This window comes from Pleuronectes platessa, chromosome 8, assembly GCF_947347685.1.
Source record: "Pleuronectes platessa chromosome 8, fPlePla1.1, whole genome shotgun sequence".
Taxonomy (NCBI): Eukaryota; Metazoa; Chordata; class Actinopteri; order Pleuronectiformes; family Pleuronectidae; genus Pleuronectes; species Pleuronectes platessa.
Window position 1 is genome coordinate 1650443 of NC_070633.1, and position 18273 is coordinate 1668715.

The window sequence follows — 18273 nt, forward strand, 5'->3', positions numbered from 1 at the left end:
TGAACAGAGGCCGTTAATCCTTTTCAATATCAATATATATATATCATTTGTTAGTTGGGACTTTATTGTCTTATGTGTTGTGTGCTAGAATCGTGATTTGTACAGTAACTAGCACATATAGCTAGATAGAAAATAAAAGTAAAAAGTACTATATTGGCCTCTGAGATCTAATGGAGTAAATTAATAAAGTAAGGTGAAATTGCAACTAAATTACAAGTAATGTGATCCCTCAAATTTGTATAAAAGGAAAAACGTAAATGTACTAAGTTACATTCCATTATTGTTTATCCCACATTAGTACCAATAAACAACAATAATAATAAAATTCTAAATTATTGGTCTAATTTATTCAATTTCAGTTCTAGTCTCCTAGTCTATATATAATATCGTATATGTACAAATTAATGACTGAAAACGGCTTATATTTGGCTATAAAGCAGAGGTCCGGACATTACACTTGCACAAGAAACGAGTAATAAACACGTTATCACATTTCTAGAAACATCTTATAAAAGCAAACAATTTTGAATTGAAAGTAATATGAACACTTTTACTAATGTTGACATGACAGAAAGCTTGGATGGAATATTAAATGGCTTGAACGTGCTTTATATTTGTGCATCCGGGTCCACATGCAAGATGAGAGAAATCGTAACCGGAAGTCCTATCACAACATGCTCCGGAAGGTTGAGTAATGGCTGTGAGCCCTGGAGTTGCTAGCTAACCTTGCGGAGCAGTCCTTGACGAGGCCAAGAGTTCTCCCTGTGCAACAATAGGTAAAGTACTATTGAGTTGGGTCTTTTTCGTCTGTGTAAGTCCTCTGAGACCAGCCGTAATGAATAAGCAATGCTTATTAAGCACTGTTATGCTACTATGTACTTAAACAACGGGTAAAGGCCGAATTATAGTCGGGTTGCACGCACGCACGCATGCACGCAAGACATGCAACACGCCCCTTTCGTGCCCTGTGCGGGCTTGCGTGCGTCGGCCAATTTTTCTAACTACACGACAAAGCGACGCGAGCCTCACGCAGCCCGCAAGGCTTGTGATTGGTCTGCTTACTACATCCCGTCCGGAGTCTAGTTTCCGGTTTCATGCCCCACAATACGCGGAAGTCGCGGAAGATTTAGAAGAACGAATATGGACCAAATAGAAGAGCACTTGGCAGAAGAGATCCGAAAGTATGACCACTTGTATAACCCATCACTGACTGGCCGATTTGTCCGCCAGAAATAGGCTATGAGGAGCCGGAGTGGCAATGTAAATAAACAGTCGACGAAGAAGAAGACGTCTCTTCTTTGTGTTTTTTGTCTTTGAAAAAAAAAAGTTACTCCGCCTAGTGTTCTGGCGGTGAATTGCGTTGCAACACGCGCAGCACGTTAGAGAAGCATAAACCAAAACGAGTCCTTCGATGCAGCTGCGTGGCCTTCCGCGGTTGCATTAGCAGGACTATAATTCAGCCAGTAATTGAAATCACTATCGGAGCCATGTGTGCTCTAGTTTCAAAGTTTTAAAATGCCTCGAGAGAGGAGTTAGAAAGGAAGAGTCTTATCATTGTGTACGTCCTCCCTCTGGGGCTGTACACAGCTGAGTGCTCTAGCCACACTCTGAGAAGGTACCTAATTTACGAACTTTGTTCATCATGTACGGCGAAAATGGTCCAACCAACCACTGCCCCTCTATTGTTAGAATTACGGTACATGTGCTCTGTGCTGGTGAAGGTTGACGTGTCATTGATCACATGAAGCCTCAGAATTTGGAGCTAAGGGTGCAGTAAAGGTTTCATTGACCCATGCAAGATTTGGAAAATCCACTAACCTTGCATGAGCACCTGGGTGATTTAAAAGGAAATGAAGAAGGGAAATCATTGATAGAAAAATTTGAAATTATATTTCCAAAACATTCTGTACCTGTAATGATAGTGGTTGCTACTAAGCAGCCATAAATGTCATACAAGGACAAATTAGTTAAAAAGTTTGATTAAAGTGACAATAACAATAAAAAAATTCTGCTCTTGAGTCTCTGAATGAAATGACCTGTCGGTAGCTGTTCTCAGAGCGACACTAACTGCATTTGTGTAATGTTAAAGACAGGAATAAATAATCATAAGTTATTAAAGTGAACTACTTGGCAAGCACATAAATACCTTGACTGTGAACGGCTGATGTGTTATAATGCAAGTCTACCTATAGCAGGAGTGGTCAATTGTTATTTCCGGAGGGGCCAAATGAGAAACACAGATTGTTGCTAGGGGCCAATAAGATGTTGTCCCACCGCCGTATAATTTACCTCTAGATTGATGAATGATGCCAACCCTTATTTGCGAGCGACTCAGGGTTTAAACCGGTCAACCTCTGACCAGAAGGTCGGCGATTAGACCCCAGTCCTCCCCATTCTGAATGGCGTAATACGTATTTAATTCATCCAAAACTGCAGGATTATTAAATTTAGAGACCCCAATCTATAAAGACTAATAAAATAATAATTAAAAAAATGCTGAAAATATACTTTCCAGAGAAAGGGACCTATTATACAGGGTTAATCATATGACACACATACCTACTTGTATTTGTACAGGGATGTTTCGGTTCTGTCGGTCAGTCTGTGGAATACTGGACTGGGTTTAACACAAAGATCCAAGATCACAGCTCGAGAGAATCTAAATCAGCTGATGTTTCAGTTATCATCATTGGCCAATACCGACCCAATAAACGAAATCACGGTTAAAATTCGATTAATTGCACAGCCCTAGTTCTACGTGTGATGATTAGAAAACATCAGAGGAGCAGAGTCATTTGTTGACTAGCTTAGTAATGCACCTCAGTGCAGTGGCGCTGATTTACAAAAATCTAACTTTATTAATCCACAGACTGGGGAAATTGAGTTGGTACAGCAGCAGGCTCGTCAGAATGAGGTAGACAAGAGAATTAAGAAGTATAAAAAGGCAATTGAGTAAAAGTTTCAATTAAAATATATATACAGCTGTGGCCAAAAGTTGAGAATGAAGTATTGGTTTTCACAAAGTGTGTCGCTTCAGTGTTTTTAGATCTTTTTGTCAGATGTTACTATGGTATACTGAAGTATTTTTACAAGCATTTCATAAGTGTCAAAGGATTTTATTGACAATTACCATACGTTTATGCAAATAGTCAATATTTGCAGTGTTGACCCTTTTTTTTCAAGACGTCTGCAATTCGCCCTGGCATGCTGTCAATTAACTTCTCGGCCTCATCCTGACTGATGGCAGCTCATTCTTGCATAATCAATGCTGGGAGTTTGTCAGAATTTGTGGGTTTTTGTTGTCCACCTGCCTATTGAGGATTGACCACAAATTCTGAATGGGATTAAGGTCTGGGAAATTTCCTAGCCATGGACACAACATTTTGTTGTTTTGTTCCCCGAGCCACTTAGTTATCACTTTTGCCTTATGGCAAGGTGCTCCATCAAGCTGGAAAAGGCATTGTTCGTCACCTAACTGTTCTTGGATGGTTGGGAGAAGTTGCTCTCGGAGGATGTTTTGGTACCATTCTTTGTTCATGGCTATGTTCTTAGGCAAAATTGTTAGTGAGCCCAATCCCTTGGCTGAGAAGCAACCCCACAGATGAATGGTCTCAGGATGCTTTACTGTTGGCATGACACAGGACTGATGGTAACGCTCACCTTTTCCTCTCCGGATAAGCTTTTTTCCAGATGCCCTATACAACAATTTTTATATTGTTGCTTTTTACTATTTCATAAAACATGAAAACCAATTCAAATGAATAATTTTGATCAAAATTTCAAGTAAACAAAGGTATATTCAGGCAAACGCATCAATATGATTCTTCCATTATTTTACAGGCTACGTGGTTGAATTGGTATGGCCGGTGTTTGAAGACCCAGCACCATTTGTGGAGGATTTAAAAAATATCCCCATTTCCGACGATCTGGAATGCCAGAGTGACAGACCCTCAATGGGGGAAGTGATTTCTCGCCACAAGTTGCGCTTTAGTCAATACGCAGTCGGAAGCTACCATACAGTCCCTGACAAAAGTCTTGTCACTTATCCATTTTGTAGAAACAACAGCTTATAACCTTACTTTTAATTAATCCATTGGTTTTAGAAATTGCTCATATGAAAGCTAAAGGCTGAATTATAGTCCTGCGACTGCAACCACGGAAGGCCACGCAGCTGCATCGACGGACTCGTTTTGGTTTATGCTTCTCTAACGTGCTGCGCGTGTTGCAACGCAATTCACCACCAGAACCCTAGGCGGAGTAACCTTTTTTTTCAAAGACAAAACACACAAAGAAGAAACGTCTTCTTCTTCGTTGACTGTTTATTTACATCGCCACTCCGGCTCCTCATAGCCTATTTCTGGCGGACAAATCGGCCAGTCAGTGACGGGTTATACAAGTGATCATACTATCAGATCTCTTCTGCCAAATGCTCTTCTATTTGGTCCATATTCGTTCTTCTAAATCTTCCGTGATTTCCGCGTATTGTGGGTAGGGCTGAACGATTTGGGAAAATAATCTAATTGCGATTTTTTTCCCAAAATATTGCGATTGCGATTTAATATGCGATTTTTTTTTATTTTATCCTCTTTTTTCCCCCCAAAAAACCCCCGTAATGAATGATTTAAATATGACCAACACAATATTAGATACATTTACTGTACAATATTCTTTCCCACATTCTTCTCATTACAGAAACAAGAACAACAAATCTGTGTGCATTTAAGTAATTTAATCAAAGTCATTGTAAGTATAAACACAAGCCATGCACTTTTTAAAACCTTAGTGCAAAATTTACCATCTTGAGAAAAACATTTTTTTAATTATAGGTGTGTTACTGCTCCCAAGTCAGTAACATTGCCAGTGTTGGGAAGGATACTTTTAAAACATATTCTGTTACAGAATGCAGAATACATGCCCAAAAATGTAATCTGTAACGTATTCCGTTACATTAACTAATCTGAGTAACGTATTCTGAATACTTGGATTACTTCCACATTGAATTGCATTTTATAAGTGTAGGAATGCGGCATTGTTATAGTCAGTGGATCAGCAGCAGTTTAAGCTCTGTGTCCGCGGATGCGGCGGGCCAGCTGGATGTGCTGGTAGCGTGCGGATCAGCAGCTCCGTAGATCCCCGTTCATGTCCGGGTGGACGTGCAGCGGTATGGAAGCTCCGGGCCTCAGCAGGAACAACCCCATGCTGAACCAGACCCGGCGCCAGAGCAAATCTATACAGGGGGCACGTCGATTTTGTGGGAGGGCCCGCATCAATATTATGACAGACAGGTGTAGCCTACAAAAAACTCAATTGCGACAGTCCACAGCAGCATGCATGGCCAACAGCATTGACGCACGCCGCTGGCAAATAATACACATTAACACACACAAACAGCCAAATATAAATCACATTTGCATTGTGTGCGCAAATAAACAAACATACAAAACATTCGCAACATTGAATCATGTGCTCGGCAAAAACATTGTCGCATGTGAACAGACTTCGTCTCTTTTCACCAGAATTTGTAGGAAATGAGCGACAAAAACCAAAACAATTACCATAACAAGTTGTGTTTATTTTTATTTTTTTATCGGTTCACTGTCTGTGCTCTCGGGAGCGGCCGGGGCATGCGTGTGTGCAATGGGAGAGAGAACGTTGAACTTTGTGTGGAGAGGAAAAAGGATGCACGGGAAACCCTGTTCAGTTCTGAAAGTGGTCCTGTAAAGGAAACAAATAAAAAAAATAAGTTGACGAGGCAAAAATAATTTTTTATGAGCTGGGAGATTTTTTTTGATTTTATTAGATTTTATTTTGAGAGAGAACGCTGTGAGCAGGGGAGAAAAAAAGCTGATCGTCATCTTGTCCACTGCCTATGTTAAACACTGGTTAACTGTTTTAGACTAACTGTTCTCTTTTTAAAATCGTTACAATTTAATATGAGTAGTCTTATGAAACGGAGAATACCGGTACTTTCCACCATCCTCTGTTTGGATGAGGAGTTATCGCGGCTCCTGCAAACACACACGGAGCAAGTAGGCCTAGCAGGCTGATGCGCATGAAATGAGATAAAAAATAAAGCGAATCAACAGTGTTTGCCTATCTGCTCCCACAATAGGGCTCTCCTCCTGCAACAACCCCATTCTCTGCAACACTGATTGAACAGCGTGACATGTAATCATAATGAAAATAGTTAACTCACCGATTGATGCTAGTAAAGCTGGAGACGCCTTTTCCCTGTGGAATGGAACCTCCTTAGCAAACGGTCCTTCCACTGCTCCATGCATTTTCGAGTCAAGTCCTTCTCAAAACTGAGCTGGATGAGGTGGGCCTTCCGTGGATGCAGCATACTCCGCCTGTGATCACTGAAGATGTTCTTCAAAGAGGAAAATGAGTTTTCGCATGTGGCAGTGGAGGCTCCGAATGTTAAAGCAGACTTAAATGCCACCATGACACTGGGCATTGCTTCCAGGGTCTTGTGGAAAGTGGTGAAAAGTGTTTTCACAGTCCAGTTTTCATCCTCTGCGCGCGTGGAGCCTTCCATTTGGGTGCGCAAAAGCTACTAATTTGAATTTGCCGCTTAACGCAATGCGTTGTCGTTCCGTGTGACGCATTCTGAATAGTGATAGGTTTACACACATCACGTCAATCACAGTCTCTATTTTCTACACATTTTTTACTTAGTTTAACAATTATTTTTTGAGATTTGAAATAGTATCTGACATCATATATATCTTAGCTTAAAAAATAAAATAAAAAAGTAAAATACATTTTATTTTTACAAGGGCAAAGACATCAAATGAGCGGGGGCAAAGACACCAAATGGGCGGGCCCGGCCCGGTCTGGCCCGCCCTTGGCGCCGGGTCTGTGCTGAACACCTCCGTCTCGCAGATGTGCATGTAGGTGACCGGGGGGCTCTGGAGCCCCGCCGCCCCAGAGCTCGGCTTGCTTTTCCGGGGAGCGATTTTCCCGTCCGCCGCCTGCACCGCGGTCACCGGCGAGATGAGCTCGCTCTGTGTGGCCGACACGTCGGCCAAAGACTCTGTGGGCAGAGTCTTATCAGTACCCTCTGAGACCCTCTGAGAAATTTCTGCACCTCTGGTGAGAAAAGACTTTCCTGCTTAAAGGTTCTATTGGCAGAAATTGAATATAAAACAATCCTAGTGATGTTTTCAAAAGTGTTTCCATCATTGTACAAACTTTTGAATTTTTATGACAACTGAAGTCTACCATCAATCAATCAATCAATCAATCAAATTTTATTTGTATAGCCCATATTCACGAATTACAATTCGTCTCATAGGGCTTTAACAGGGTGTGACATCCTCTGTCCTAAACCTCAGCAAGAGTAAGGAAAAACTACTAAAAACCCTTTTAACAGGGTAAAAATACCTAGAAACCTCAGAGAGAGCCACATGTGAGGGATCCCTCTCCCAGGACGGACAGAAGTGCAATAGATGCCACGTGCAGGAAAACATCATCAAGATTAAAGTCTTCAAGATTAAAGATTAAAGTCTCTAGCAGCATTTGATGAGGGTAAACATCCCGAAGGACAACCCCAACATTACATGCAAAGCAGTCCCGCTGCAATCACAGTCCATGGTCAGCAACCAGCAGGACCACGATCCACCATCCAGACCAGAACGCCACTCCAGTCCTCAGTCACCGTCCACCGCCACCCACCACGAGCCGCCGCCGTGGTCCTGGTCCAATGCCCGTACCCGATGCCAACGCGACACAGGGTCCGCCACCACCACCACCACCACGATCAGCCCACACGACACAGAATCCGCCACACTGGGTCCACCACCACGACCCCCGGTGCGCGATCAACAAACCGCAATCCATGGTGCGGCCACAGAGGCCCTGGATCTGTGGGTGATAAAGCAAAGGGATTCCGGGGAAGGGGGATAGGGATGGAGAAGAGGAAGGAGAAGCTGAAAAAAGAAGCTCTGTGTGTCATGTGTCATAAAATAGAACAAGTAACGTTCTGCAGCACTAATTAGCTCTAACTATAAGCTTTATCAAAAAGGAAGGTTTTGAGCCTACTCTTAAACGGACAGATGGTGTCTGCCTCCCGAACTGAAAGTGGTAGTTTATTCCACAGCAGAGGAGCTTGATGGCTAAAAGCTCTGGCTCCTACTCTACTTTTAGAGACTTTAGGGACGGCAAGTAGGCCTAAATTCTGGGAGCGGAGTGCTCTAGTGTGTTTATAAGGTACTAACAGCTCTTTAAGGTAAAAAGGCGCTATATTATTAAGGGCCTTGAAGGTGAGGAGGAGAATTTTAAATTCTATTCTAGATTTAACTGGAAGCAAGTGTAGCGATGCTAATACTGTAGAAATGTGCTCTCTTTTCTTTGTTCTCGTCAGGACACGTGCTGTAGAGTCTTTAACGACTTACTGCTGGAGCCTGATAATAATGAATTATAATAGTCCAGTCTCGATGTAACAAAGGCGTGGACTAGTTTTTCTGCATCTTTTTGCGAAAGGACATGTCCGATTTTTTTGATATTACGCAAGTGGAAAAAAGCGGTTCTAGAAATTTGTTTTAAGTGACTATTAAAGGATAAATCAGGATCGAAGATCACTCCCAAGTTCGTGACTGTTTTGTTGGAAGCAAGGGCAATGTCGTCTAGCGCAGCTATATCATTAGATAATGTATCTCTAAGGTGTTTGGGGCCAAGTATTATAACCTCTGTTTTGTCTGAGTTTAATAAGAGAAAATTGCGGGTCATCCAGGTTTTTATGTCCTTGAGACATGCTCGAAGTTTAGTTAATTGATTACTTTGTTCAGGTTTTATTGATAAGTATAGCTGGGTGTCATCCGCATAGCAGTGGAAATTTACCGAGTGTGTCCTGATAATGTTTCCTAGTGGAAGCATATATAATGAGAATAAAATTGGGCCGAGCACAGAGCCCTGGGGAACACCATGGTTAACTTTGGTGCGCACAGATGACTCATCATTAATTTGCATGAATTGGGAGCGATCAGAAAAGTACGATTTAAACCAGCTAAGGCGGTTCCATTAATGTTAATTAACTGTTTGAGTCTTTGTAATAGAATTTGATGGTCAATTGTGTCGAATGCTGCACTGAGATCTAACAGAACGAGGACAGACACAAGTCCCTGATCTGAAGCTATTAGAAGTTCATTAGTGACTTTTGCCAAGGCTGTCTCTGTACTGTGATTGGCTCTAAACCCCGACTGAAAGTTTTCATATACATTATTTTCCTGGAGAAACTCACACAGCTGATTGGCTACCACCATTTTAGACATGAAGGGGAGATTAGATATTGGTCTGTAATTGGCTAAAAGCTCTGGGTCTAGGGTGGGTTTTTTGAGAAGGGGTTTGATTACTGCTATTTTAAAGAGAAAACAGGTTCTCTTTAATGTTTGTAAGGGGGCAATGAGGTGAGGGATATTCAGATACAACATTCAACTTCACCACTAGATGTCACAAAATTCTACACATTGAACCTATAACTGGATCATTCAAACCTTTCATGTTCGATAAAATCCGCCCAATTGTAGTGTTCCCAATGTTACAAAAGTCAGCATTTCGGGTTAGTGTTGATTAAAGTTAAATTAGGAAATAGGCCCTAGACTTAAAATATATAGGAAATAAATAGAGGGCAAATCCCTACCATTAGATGCAGATCCTCCTACCTATGGTTACCTGCAGGTAAACCTACTGCTACTTCTATTCCGTGGTCCTGCTCCCTGAATATATTTTTGTTGTTTCTGTTTATCCTTGTATGAACTGGATTGAACACACACACTCCCTCAGCTTAAAAAAAATATATATGTTAAGTTTCTTATGCATCCACTAGTCCCCCCTAACCCCCACCCCCCAAAAAATAAAATTAATGTAGGTATGAACTGAACCGTGACTCAAAAACGAGGTCTGAACTGAAACATGGATTTGAAGAGTCTTTATACCCCTAGTCAATAGATATATTTGCATCTTAGCAGCCATAAAGTAACATTTAAACTGACAAATTGAAGAATAAGAAGAGCTCATGCATCACAGCGGAGTCCTCAGGCCACAAACCTGATAAAGTTACGACCCTAGTTATAAACGTAGCCTAAAGTGAAATCAAAGCCTTTGACACGGGTCGGTTATTGGATTATTACCGGTCTTGGGGTTTACACAGTGAGTATATGTGACTATTTTGTATTTGCGGGCTAATGTGGTTAACCATAAGGCTAGTTGGTTGGCTACAGTAAATTGATAGTGGTAAAAGAGAGGCTGTCTGATAAGCAAAGCAACCGATTGCCGGGAAAACAGTTGATGGGGCTAAGAAAAGTGCCCATAGTAATCAGTGTCAGTTGTGATGGTGAGTGTTGCAGGGAACAACAGAGTGGGCTTGAGGCCATGGTAGTAGAGCTCCAACATCACTTTGGGGTATTGGGAATGCTGTTCCATTACCTCTGGACCATAGTTCTCATAGAAAGCAATGGGGGCCTTTGGAATTGTAGTCTGACTATCCAGGCACAGGCCTTGCTGATGATCCTTTCCTTCAGCTGGTATTTATGCAGCTGGATAAGGATGGGCCTTGGTCTTGCCCACCCTCATTTTGTTATAGAGTGTATGGTGGGTCCTGTCAGACTCCAGTGGCCCGTCCAGGATGTCAGCATCTAAAACTTCCATCAGTATCTCCTAAAAGAGGACAGCAAGATGAGGTTCCTCAATATACTCCAGGACGTGAGTGAATCTTATGTTTTATGATGATTGCAGAACTTAAGTGGGCTATGGACAACATACCAAGTTCACCCTGCATTTCACAGAGAACTTCAGTTGTGGGATGTATTCTAGTCTGGTATACTTTGCTGCTTTGTTTGGTGGTACGTGATGTCATATCTATAGTCTTTGATTACCACGAAGTTCAATTGTAATTGTTTGGATTTTCGTTAATGTTGGTGAAAGAAAAGTTACACAAAGATAAAAGAGTGCAGGAGCCAGACTCTGTTAGCCGTTCTTTGGAGTTTCCGGCCATGTGTCTAATTGGATAATCTCCTGATGCATTTTGTGAAAGGCAAACTCTGGTGAATGTATTTGTATGTACCATTACATTAACTTACATTTCATTTAGCTGACGCTTTTATCCAAAGCGACTTACAATAATTGCATTCAACCCTGAGGGTACAAACCTGGAACAACAAGAATCAAGAAAGTACTATTTTCTTAAAGAAGGCCAAACTACAAAGTGCTATAAGTAAGTGCCATTTAAGTGGTACAACATTTTTAGTTTACACTTTTATTCAAGGTATAGTCGGAAAAGCTTGGGGAAGAATTCTTCCTATACTAATGCTGTGTAAATAATTTGGTTGTAGTGATCATTTACTTAGAAATTAATTTAGGCTCCTTTTTTTCCATTTTGTTTGCAGCCTGGACGACTGGAAACCAGTAGAAGAATCCAAGCTCAAAAAAGCACTCATAAGGAAAACCATCAGCGGTCAGTAAAGTGACTCGTTGCTCAGGTGAAACAACAGCCCCTTGTTCGACAGGGGCTTACATAATTTTGGCTGTTATTACTGTTTGTATTTGATTAAAAAAATGGCTCTTTTGACAGTAAATGTTGCCTACCCATGGGCTACCGTACACTATTCAAATGTTGGTCATAACAGTGGAACTTGGAGAGCCTAATATTTTCTGAGGTGGTACATGGTGTAAAAAGTTCAAGAACCACTGCTCGAGAGCTAATCAAACAACACAAAGTAAACGTCAGTCCTGTACGTGTCCTAATAATTTGTGATCAGTAATGGTGTTTATTATTTAAGTGTAAAGTGAGCGCAGGTCAGAGGGGGAGTGAGGAGGAAACCGACTCAGACAGAGACTTGTGGATAACTTTGTGCAGTGGTGTACACATAACAACCTGCAGCTGAACACCACTCAGACCAAGGAGATGGTGGTGGACTTTAGGAGGTCTCAGCCTCCTCTGCTTCCAGTCTCCATCGAGGGGGTCAGTGTGGAGGTGGTCAACACCTTCAAATATTTAGGAGTCTATATGGACAATAAACTGGACTGGTCAGCAAACGTGGATGCAATCTACAAAAGGGTCAGAGCCGGCTCTACTTCCTGAGGAGATTGAGGTCATTCAACATCTGCAACAAACTCCTGTGCATGTTCTACCAGTCTGTTGTTGCCAGCGTCCTTTTCTATGCTGTTGTGTGCTGGGGAGGCAGCATAAAGAAGAGGGATGCGGGGCGACTGGATAGGCTGGTGAGGAAGGCGGGAGCTGTTGTTGGCTCTGAACTTGACTGCCTCACAACAGTGGCAGAGAGTAGGACCCTGAGTAGGTTACGGACTATCTTGGACAATGAGCACCACCCACTTCACAGAACTCTCATAGGACAGAGGAGCTCATTCAGTGGCAGACTCCTGTCACTGTCATGCTCATCTGAAAGGCTGAGGAGGTCTTTTGTCCCCAGGGCCATTCGGCTTCATAACGCCACACAGAGGGAGAGGGGGGGAGAGATCTTCCCCGCATGAGTCGACCGATGAGTCGACCACATTCGTGGCATTTATTGCACTTCTGTCCACCCTGGGAGAGGGATCCCTCACATGTGGCTCTCTCTGAGGTTTCTGTGTGTTTTTACCCTGTTAAAGAGTGTTTTAGTCGTTTTTCCTCACTCTTGCTGAGGGTTAAGGACAGGGTGTCATACCCTGTTAAAAGCCCTATGAGACGAATTGCAATTTGTGAATATGGGCTATACAAATACAATTTGATTGATTGATGATATTCCTATATATTTAGATATTTATATATGTATATTTTTTTCTGCTGTTTTTATATCTATACAGTTTATATTTTATTGTACTATCCACTCCAGCAGCACAAGAACACTTTCACAATAAGACTTTCCTACTGGACACTGACACAATCACATCATTGCATTCCATTCTTGTATCTGTAAATATGTTTCTCCGGATGTGATTGATGTGATTTATGTGATTTATGTATGTCATTGATGTGTTAAGTGTACAAGCTACTAGATGATCTGAATTTCCCACGGGATTAATAAAGTATCCATCTATCCATCTATCCATCTATCTATCTATCTATCTATCTATCTATCTATCTATCTATCTATCTATCTCCTTTTAAAACAAACTCCACTGGAATACTTTTTTTGTTGAAGTTACAATTCAAATTAGGTTTGTCTTATTTACCTGATGATTTATTTCAAAACGTGATGTTGTTAATTTCACATTGGAACCAATTGCCCTTGATGAAGTTATATATAAAAGCCATTTAATTGTTTACAATTAAATGTATTGTAACTAAAAAATCCTTAACCGAATTAATATGAATTCTATTTTAGAAATTAAATTGGAACTGGCATCTTGTGAATTGGAATTGAAGTGTTTCTGGAAATAAGTGGTGATATCAGGCTGACTGAATAATTGGCATACATTGACATATATAATTCAGCTTCCATATATAGTCCATCTTTAGATGATAGTAGTTTCTGCACATTCTCAATGAAGGACATCTTTCTGTGCAGATGCCTGACCCTGGTCCATGGGTGTGAGCCGTCTGGATGTAATTTATAGAAGGCTACTCCTCACCAAACTCTTCATTGGGGGATGGGGGAAGCCCGAAGACCTCAAAAGGTATGAGAAACAGACACCACAACATAATTCTACCTTGAAATATTGGCTGTAATGAACCATGGGATCATGTATAGAAGAATATATGAGAAATAAGGAATCTGACTCCCCTCTTCCAACTCTTTCTGTAGATCTCCAAGTAGTCTATATGTAGCTGGAGATGTAGTTACTCCAGGATGTCCAGGGTCCAGTCAGTGTTGTCCCCCTCAATTTTCTTATGATGCAAAGTCTTTGCCTCGAAGCTTCATTTCATTCTTATAACTATCTCACTGCCCAGTGGTCACTGTGTTTCTCACTCTGTGAAGAGCGATACAACATTTTCCAGTACGCCAAACATTTAGCTGGTGTATTTATGTATTTAAGCGAGTTGTGTCGTAAAATTCCATTCATCTAAACAAAAATAGTAGATTAGGTTAGGTTAGGTTAGTTTATTGGTCTCCACCAGGGAGAAATTTGTCGTGAAGACAGGGAACATGTTGCATACATAAAAACACATACAGTACAAAAAGAACATCAAGTTAAAAGTCTGGTGGAGTAAACAGACCACTAGACAATCCTGCACATGCAGCAAGCCGACGTGAACGCATTCACATGCTTCCACACCGCTACTCTAACTGTAATCATAAATATACATTCATATCAGCATCACATAACCTCAAGCATACATTAATCCGTTCACTCACATACAGTATGTCCATAGTTTGACTCATAATACATTCATTTCCATATACACATAGCCTATGTTCGTATACATATACAGAAACATTGCAATCATTTCCTGCTGTTGAGAAGTTTGGTTGATACAGGCACAAAGGAATGTTTGTATCGATTGTGCCTGCACAAGGGAAGCCTATATCTCCTTCCAGAGTTCAGGAGAGTATATTCACTATTCAGCACATGAGAACTATCTGTTAAAATGGCATTTGCCTGTCTGATCGTCGCCTGCTCAAAAAGGTCCTGTGGATTTAGGGGGGGTGTTATTCCCATAATCTTGCCAGCAGTTTTGACAAGGCTTGAGATTTCAGCTCTAGATTTAACAGATAGGTTACCAAACCAGCTGGTGATACCATAGCGGAGTATTGACTCAATTGCTGCTCTATAAAAAATTAGCATAATATTTTTGCAAACTCCAAATACTCTGAGCCTACGTAGGAAATGGAGACGTTGGTGAATTTTGGCACAAACATTGGCCACCTGTGTGCCCCATCTCAAATCGCTGTCAACATGGACACCAAGGTACCTGAATGTTTTGACCTGCACAATGTCCTGGCCATGGACAGCCACAGGGCTCTGGTCTCCCATTGATCTAGGATCCAACAACATCTCAACAGTTTTAGTTGTATTAATGAGCAGCGAGTGGGCATCACACCAGTTGACAAACTTGTCAACCGCAAGTTGATGAACACTCAAATTAGTATGTTTGGTGAGCAGGCTAAGTATGACAGTGTCATCAGAAAATTTTACTGTGAATTGATTTGGCTCAGAACTGACACAGTCGTTGGTATACAACGTGTACAGAAAAGGTGAACTAACACACCCCTGGGGGGCACCAGTGCTGCATACAGCCAGATCAGACAAAGCTGAGTTAAACTTAACCTTCTGTGGCCTATTCGATAAAAAAGAATAGTACCACCGAATTAAGAAAGGATTGACATTTAGCTGAACTAATTTCTTCAAAAGAATGTGTGGTTGAATGAGATTAAAAGCGGAACTAAAATCAACAAAAAGAAGTCTAGCATATCCAGCTGGATTTTCTAGGTGCTTCAGAACAAGATGCATTACAGTCGCTATGGCATCACTTGTGCTGCGGTTTTTGGTGTAGGCAAATTGATATTTATCAAGCGCTGGTTGCACAGCTGTTCGAAGCTTCTCTATCATGATCTTCTCTAATGATTTAAAAACATTTGAGGTGATGGCCACCGGCCGGTAATCATTGTCCTCCTGGGGACTGACCTTTTTAGGTATGGGTAGTATAATAGATTTTTTCCATAGTCTTGGCACTGTATAAGTGTCCATGGAAAACTGGAATAGTTTCACCCAGACCGGGGACAGTTCCTCGGCAAAAGATTTCAAAATAAAAGCTGACAGGCCGTCTGGACCTGTTGCCTTTTTAATCTGAATAGTTTTAAAAGTTTTAATGACTGTTTCCAGATCAATTACAATCCTATCCACATTTAAATCACAAATCACAGATTCTAAAACATCGGCACAATCTGCACTGTTATCAACATTAAAACGCATATAAAAATTGTTCAGTTCATTTGCCCTGGTCATTTCGTTATGAGCAAACAGAGGTTTCTTTTTTTCGCGTCCATGTTCGTCATATGTCTAATTGAGTCCCAAAGTTTCTTAGTATTGCATTCCGCCAAGTTTTGCTCTGCCCGTTCTTTATGTTGATGGCGCGCTGCTGTTATCTTCAGATTTAGGTCCTTTTGGGCCGCTCGGACCGCCGCTTTATCCCCCAACTTGAAAGCGCCTTTTTTCCTTTTAATACAGTCCATAATGTCAGGGGTAAAATAAGATTTATTGTTGGGATACCGTTTAATTGTCTTTGTGGGTATGACAGACTCAATGCAAAAATTGATGTAATCAGTAGTTGCTTCTGTAGCACTGTCTATGTCCGTATCCTTGAGAAAGATATCCCAATCCGTACAAAGGAAGCATCCCTTCAGCTCCTCCAATTTATCATTAGTCCATACCTTCACCGTCTGAGTGACCGGTTTGGTAGATATGTGGGAAGCAGCTGAATTACGTTATGGTAATGTGCTCTGGCTAGATAGACAGCAATAATTTAATGTACTAATGCATTGACCAAATAAATTTGTAAAACTATGAAATTGACACCCTTTCATCCTCATCATCTCTATAAAAACCTGCTGAATTTATATTTATGTTCCTAGATAAACGGGGTGTTGCTTCTGCAACAATGAAGTTAAAATAACGCCTTAAGTTGTAATTGTGTGTGTGCGTGTGCGCACGCACGCACGACTCCGGATCGTTCCATGTCTCTTGAACCCCGTTGTCCTGACTGTGTGTCAGGTCACGTCTCGTGTTGTGTGAAGCAGGGAATACAGACACAAACTAAACATCAGTCCTGTACATGATAACTAGTGATCAATCAATCAATCAATCAAATTTTATTTGTATAGCCCATATTCACAAATTACAATTCATCTCATAGGGCTTTAACAGGGTGTGGCATCCTCTGTCCTTAACCCTCAGCAAGAGTAAGGAAAAACTACTAAAAACCCTTTTATCAGGGTAAAAATATGTAGAAACCTCAGAGAGAGCCACATGTGAGGGATCCCTCTCCCAGGACGGACAGAAGTGCAATAGATGCCACGTGCAGGAGAACATCATCAATAATCAAAGTCTCTAGCAGCATTTGATGAGGGTAGACATCCCGAAGGACAACCCCAACATGACATGCCAAGCAGTCCCGCTGCAAGCACAGTCCATGCTCAGCAACCATCTAGACCACGATCCACCATCCAGACCAGACGCCACTCCAGTCCTCAGTCACCGTCCACCGCCGACCACCAGGACCCATCACAAGCCACCACCGCGGTCCTGGTCCACCGCCCGTGCCCAATGCCAACGCGACACAGGGTCCGCCACCAGCACCAAGATCAGCCCACATGACTCAGAACCCGCCACAATGGATCCACCACCGCGACCCCCGGTGCACGATCCACAAACCGCAATCCATGGTGCGGCCACAGAGGCCCTGGATCTGCGGGTGATAAAGCAAAGGGATTCCGGGGAAGGGGGATAGGGATGGAGAAGAGGAAGGAGAAGCTGGAAAGAGAAGCTCCGTGTGTCATGTGTCATAAAATAGAACAAGTAACGTACTGGCGCACTAATTAGCTCTAACTATAAGCTTTATCAAAAAGGAAGGTTTTGAGTCTACTCTTAAATGAAAAGATGGTATCTGCCTCCCGAACTGAAAGTGGTAGATTATTCCACAGCCGAGGGGCTTGATGGCTAAAAGCTCTGGCTCCTACTCTACTTTTAGAGAATTTAGGGACGACAAGTAGGCTTGAATTCTGGGAGCGGAGTGCTCTAGCGGGTTTATAAGGTACTAACAGCTCTTTAAGGTAAAAAGGCGTCATATTATTAAGGGCCTTGAAGGTGAGGAGGAGAATTTTAAATTCTATTCTAGATTTAACTGGAAGCCAGTGTAGCGACGCTAATACTGGAGAAATGTGCTCTCTTCTCTTTGTTCTCGTCAGGACACGTGCTGCGGCATTTTGGACAAGCTGTAGAGTCTTTAACGACTTACTGCTAGAGCCAGATAATAATGAATTACAATAGTCCAGTCTCGATGTAACAAAGGCGTGGACTAGTTTTTCTGCATCTTTTTGGGAAAGGACATGTCTGATTTTGGAAATATTACGCAAGTGGAAAAAAGCGGTCCTAGAAATTTGTTTTAAGTGACTATTAAAGGATAAATCAGGATCGAAGATCACTCCCAAGTTCCTGACTGTTTCATTGGAAGCAAGGGCAATGTCGTCTAGCGCAGCTATATCATTAGATAATGCATTTCTAAGGTGTTTGGGGCCAAGTATTATAACCTCTGTTTTGTCTGAGTTTAATAAGAGAAAATTGCGGGTCATCCAGGTTTTTATGTCCTTGAGACATGTTCGAAGTTTAGTTAATTGA

At 41.7% G+C, this 18273-nt stretch overlaps 1 protein-coding gene across 5 annotated transcripts in view; it reads left to right on the forward strand.

Moving 5' to 3' along the window:
- Nucleotides 1–645: 645 nt before the first annotated feature.
- The window catches only part of abhd18 (abhydrolase domain containing 18), a 67494-nt gene continuing 49866 nt past the window's right edge, over nt 646–18273 (forward strand). For 3 of the 5 annotated variants that reach the window (XM_053428492.1, XM_053428488.1, XM_053428491.1), the window contains exons 1-2: nt 646–776; nt 13506–13614. In XM_053428492.1, coding sequence (XP_053284467.1) covers nt 13523–13614 — 92 coding nt within the window. In that variant the 5' untranslated portion in view covers nt 646–776; nt 13506–13522. Of the gene's footprint in view, nt 777–11384; nt 11478–13505; nt 13615–18273 lie in introns of all 5 variants that reach the window. The other 2 variants (XM_053428490.1, XM_053428489.1) reach the window with 2 other exon arrangements.